The sequence below is a fragment of the Carex rostrata genome, chromosome 26, assembly GCF_964058835.1.
Source record: "Carex rostrata chromosome 26, lpCarRost1.2, whole genome shotgun sequence".
Lineage (NCBI taxonomy): Eukaryota > Viridiplantae > Streptophyta > Magnoliopsida > Poales > Cyperaceae > Carex > Carex rostrata.
Window position 1 is genome coordinate 3,193,826 of NC_135943.1, and position 5,517 is coordinate 3,199,342.

At 35.4% G+C, this 5,517-nt stretch overlaps 1 protein-coding gene across 1 annotated transcript; it reads right to left on the reverse strand.

The window, feature by feature from the left end:
• Positions 1-2,611, reverse strand: LOC144544609 (uncharacterized). The gene has a single exon (XM_078293149.1). The coding sequence runs from the start codon at positions 2,478-2,480 to the stop codon at positions 210-212; it is 2,271 nt and encodes a 756-aa protein (XP_078149275.1). The 5' UTR covers positions 2,481-2,611; the 3' UTR covers positions 1-209.
• Between the last annotated feature and the right edge of the window lie 2,906 nt (positions 2,612-5,517).

Here is a 5,517-nt window from a genome sequence, read left to right on the forward strand (position 1 = left end):
AAAAAACAAAAAGAAGAAGCGACCTAACGGCCATTAGCTTTCCTCCCTGACAGATTGACAATGGTCATACAAAATAGAACTAAAGAAGATCCCTTGCCAATATCTATTTTAATTTTTAAACCATTAACTACCACACAAGAAAGCAGAGTTACAAAAATAAAAAATAAAAAAAAATAATAGAGACAAAAAAGCAGAAAGAAAAAAAAGACTTAATTTCGCAATTGCCGGTGATGGTCCTTTTCAGAATTTCTTTCATGCAAAAACCGACGGAATGTAGCCATTGCCTCGTCATACCTCCCAATCTGCAATAACCCATCAACTACAGATACCTCACTAGCCTCAAAACCAACCCGACCCATAACCAACACAATCAAATCAACAAGCTTATCCTCCATTTTCAAATCCAACAATCTCCTTGCCAAGTTCGAAAATGACGAAAATTCAGGTACAAACCCCTTTTCTACCATCTCCACCAAGAAATCAACTGCCTCTGTTATCAGTTCCGTGCCACAGCAAAGCCCGCACAGGACTATGTTGTAGCTGGTCGCATTCGGATCCTCCCCAACTTGCTCCATTTCTCTAAATAGTGCTATGGCATCTCCATTCTTCTGTGCCTTGAAAAGACCCGATATCACCGGGTTGTATACCTTGGGACTTGGTCTCATACCTCTTACATGCATATCCGTAAGCAACTCACACGCATCATGGAACCTTTTTGTCTTGCATAGGCAGTTAACTAGGTTGCTATAAATGAATTTATCAGGTTCGCATCCGTTTTTTATCATGCTTTCCACTATATCAGATGCTTGTTTTATGTTACCTTCCCAGCAATAGTATGACAAGAAGAATCCGTATGTGAACTTATTAGGTTTAAATCCATCAAGGACGATCTGGTCCATTAGTACCATGGCTTTATTTATTTGCTTACTGTTACAAAGACCATGAATAAGACAGTTGTATGTGTTCAAGTTTCTCGAAATACCACTCGTCGGCATTTCATCAAACAGTTCTAGTGCATCTTCAATCCTTCTGTCTTTGCAAAGAGCATCTATTAAAAGATTGTATGTCACAACAGACTTTGAGCACCCAACACGATCCATTTCTTTAAACAATTCTAAAGCCTTCTCCAGCTGCCTATCAGAACAAAGCTTAGTTATGAAAGTGTTATATGTGACAGCATTAGGCACACACCCATTGTCTCTCATTTCCTCAAACATCTGATAAGCAAGGTTAAATTCACCCGTTTTGAGAAGCCCGTTAATTAACGAATTAAAGGTAATGATATCTGATGAAAGACCCTTAACTGCGAGGCCATGGACCAGGTCTATGGCTTCATTGACCCGATTGGCTTTACCCAATGCATTAATTAGCGTATTATAAGAGACCAGATTAGGTAAACAGCTATTCTCTACCATTTGATGAAGCACCCCCATGGCCTTATCTATAGCATTGTTTTTGCATAAATGGTTAATTAAGCTGTTATATACAACCACATCAGGTTTAAAACCCGCATTAATCATGGCATCTAGAACTTCAATTGCCTGACTCACATGCCCAGACTGACAGAACCCGTTAATCAGTGCTGTAAAAGTGAACTTATTAGGTGTGAACCCATTAACCAGTTCCTCTTGGATGAGGCCTAGGGCTTCATCAACCAGGCCTTGTCTACAAAACCCGGTTACCAGTTTATTTACAATCATATCTGTCAGCTTCAAACCCTCTTGTACCATTCTATTTTTCATCCTGACAGCAGCAATGATGTTTCCTTCTTCTATAAACCCTTTTATTATAGTGAAAAATGTCCTGTCATCTGGAACCAGAAGTCTCTTGGGCATTTCATCGAGCATTAGCACCGCAGTTTTTGTCTTATGGTTTTTGCAAAATAACTTAACTAATATGGTGAAGGTTGCATTGTTGGGCTCAACCCCTTTATTTCCCATATCAGAAAGAACAAATTCCACAAGATTTATTTTATTGTTCTCTACTAGAATGTTAAGTAGATGATTACACATCAATGTGTCAGGTCTCGACTTAAATTTTTGTTCCACTAGGTTAAGTACGAAATCAACAGCCTCATCGAACAAAGAGAACTTGATGTAGCTTTCTATGACAAATAAGAAAGTGTGCCTCTTGATTTTAAATCCATTAAGATGCATCTGTTGTAGGGTTGAATTTAATTCATCAAAAGACCCGGCCTTTCCTAATTGCATAAGGTTTTCTTCATAGACCGAATAAGATTGAGCCGGCCCACTTCCATTCAATGATGAATTGAAGATGTCCAGTGCCGATTTCGGGTCATTTTGTTTTCGCAGGAGGGTTAAAAGGCTGTTTGAATTTAAATTGGGTGTGACAGAAAGTTCAGTTTGACTCAGATCAGGTGCACTCTTGTTGGTCTTAGAGCAGACCATGTTATTTAGTAGATTTTTGGATTTGGGAGCGAAGCTCGAAAGATGGCATGTCAAAGCAGTAGAGAATGCCATTGAGGCAATTCCACAAACACCTAGAGCTCACTAAGAACAGGTGACGAATCAGCAATCAAAATAAAATTTGAAGCACCAACAGATGAATAGGAGAAGGGGAAACCAATTTGAGAAAAAAAAAATTGATGGGTGAAATGAATCGAATTTGGGAAGAAACTTGGCAACTCAGAAAAAAGTGCAATTCAAAGGTGGCTAGAGCGTCTTTTTGTGAGTATTTCGGCGGAGCATTTAATTCGGTTTATGGGCCTCTAAGTGAGCAAATAATTGGGCCTGCGCGTGGCCTTTCTCTGAGCATTACTGGGCCGAATAATTTGTCGACTGTTCAGTGTCGAGACAATTTATCGTCGCAATTGAATATAGGGTTACATCGTTTTTATAATTGTTTATATTATGATTTGAAATATAAAATATGAGGTCTAATATTCTTTTAAAAAAGGAAACATGATATATTATTGTTATTGCCCGTATTGATCAATGGAAAAAGTATCGAGTTTCTTATAAAACAATCATTACGATAGGGGCGGATCCAAGATTTTCATCGGGAGCAAAAAAAATATCGAATTGGATTTAAATAACTTATCCGATTTAAACCCATTAACTAATTGGGTACTCGATAAAAAAAATATTTTGACTTATATTTTCCAATACTCTGACTTATAATTTTTGATACTTTAACTTATAATTCTAATTACCAATCAAAATTCAAGAAATTTATTATGATTTTAACACTAAATTTAACTCAAATTACAAATCAAACATCCAGAGAGAGGCAAAAAAATTTCTAAAAAGAAGCAAAGTCGATCAGTATCGATAAATCACTACTAAAACTCAAAATCCACGGGGGGGCAGCTGCCCCCAGTTCTATACTGGGTCCGTCCCTGCATTACTATACTTTTAGAAAAGTAATAGAAAATTTTCTTTTATATTATAATATTGAAACATGCATGCATACAATTTTTTTTTTGGGCATTAGCTCATAATAAAGACCCTTCTGTATCGTAAGATATATAGGATTGAATACTGATGGACATTTTTATCAATACCCAAAAAAAAAGTTAATTTTAAAAATAACTCCGCATTGGTTTTTTTTCAAAACTGCTCCGACCACTGGACCCATGGGCGGCCCAAAAAAGCCGGCAAACCGCCCCCTGCAAAGGCAGGCCACACCCCTACCAGACCGCCCCATGCACCGGCGGTCCTCTTTTTTTTTTTTTTTTTTAAGAGAGATCTATATTTTGATTTAAATAATTTTGTGAAGAAAAAGTTTTCTTGTATGCCAAAAAACAAGACATTTGATATATTTATGAGTGAGATGTCGTAACTCTTTATAACTTTGATTTGATTTGTTAGTTTGATATCACAAGTTTAAAGATAACACTAATTAAGGACTTGGTCTTAATTCTTAATAATTTATTTTATTCAAATATACACAAAGAAATTTGATTAGATTGCATCAATGATGTCAACTTTTTTTTTTAAGAGAATAATTGGAGAGCGAGAGAGAATAATTGAATTATTTGGTTATTGTCAACATATACCATTTGCTCGGAGATAGGCAAACGAACACAATAAATAGTAAATGCATTTTAAAACAATTATATGAATAATTCTTGATAATCTTAGGCTTTTGACCAAAACAAAATACCGACCGTTGTACGTCTACCGTCGAATGAAAACTTAAACTGGATTTTTGAGGTCCTAAACGATATTTTTTTTGAAATTCTGATGCTTCTCACAGTGATATCCGAATTTTGGGGATGATCCTCACAGTGATATCCGAATCCGTCTCATCCCCCCCCTTTCCGAAAAGTCATCATATGTGCAAATCTGACTTTCCAAGTCAAAGTTATGATTGTTTAAAGTTTTTTCAATTTATTTCAATTTTGTGTATTTTTGAATGCTCTACATACTGGTGTAATCACTTTTGCAGTTTGGTCCCTGTATCAATCCATACTTGCCGATTTACCAGCAAATGTCAAATTTGATGTTTTTAGTGCATTGCACTATACCTTTTTTTAACTTGGCATGCATCTTGAAACATACTCTTATATTTTCTTAGGACATTGAATTTATTTCGGATGAGAATTAATCTGGACCATCTATATAAATTGCACCTCGGGTCCCATAAGATACGGATTCTTTGAGTATGGTGTTCCGGTTTGCTCTTTTATTTTTTTGAGTGGTGATTTGACGAAAGTAAAACGTTGATTTCACAAAAGTTAAAACAATGCATGTGAGTTGCAGATTTGATTCCCATGCGCATATCCTATATAAATCGTAGTAAAGAGTTACGACATAACTTCATAAATATATCAAATGTCTTATTTTTTGGCGTACACTCTAAACAAGAAAAGTTTTTATTCACAAAATTATTTAAATCAAAATATTAATATCTCTAAAAAAAAAATAGAGGACTGGCCCGCCTCTGCATGGGGCGGTCTGGTGGGTTTATTGGGCCCCCCGTAGGCCTAGCAGTCGGGGCAGTTTTGAAAAAAAAAAAGATGGTTGGGGGCATTTTTTAAATTTTGATTTTTTGGGGGGTATTAATAAAAATGACCGGAATACTGAACGCCAAATTATAACCTTTTTTTAGTTTCAAATATTTTAGTTCAAAATAATTTAAATAGCACATAAATGAGAACGTTATAAATATGATATATTTATATAGGTAATAAGTAATATTTCCAAATCACATTTTATCCAGTAACAGTTAGGAAACAATTCTGAAATATTTCACACCATTGTTGTCTTTTCATTGGGAATCCTTGATGATGTTTTTGATTTAAAAGGTTTGAAAACTAAGAAAAGAATGGGATAACTTATTCTTCCAAAAATGCCCTCTAATTTATTTGTTCTTTACAGTAGGAATGTATTTTCCAACAAGTAGCTTATTTGGGCATGCAATACTGAAAACAAGGATGGAAAAATAATTAAAAGAAAAAAGAAAAAATGGGACTTACTTCTTTTCCAAAAATGCCCTCTAATTGGTTTATTCTTTGCTGAGGGAATGCATTTTCCAACTAGTAGCTTATTTGGG

Coding starts and splice junctions, on each gene's coding strand:
- LOC144544609 (XM_078293149.1), bottom strand. CDS start 2,480: ATGGCATTCTCTACTGCTTTGACATGCCATCTTTCGAGCTTCGCTCCC.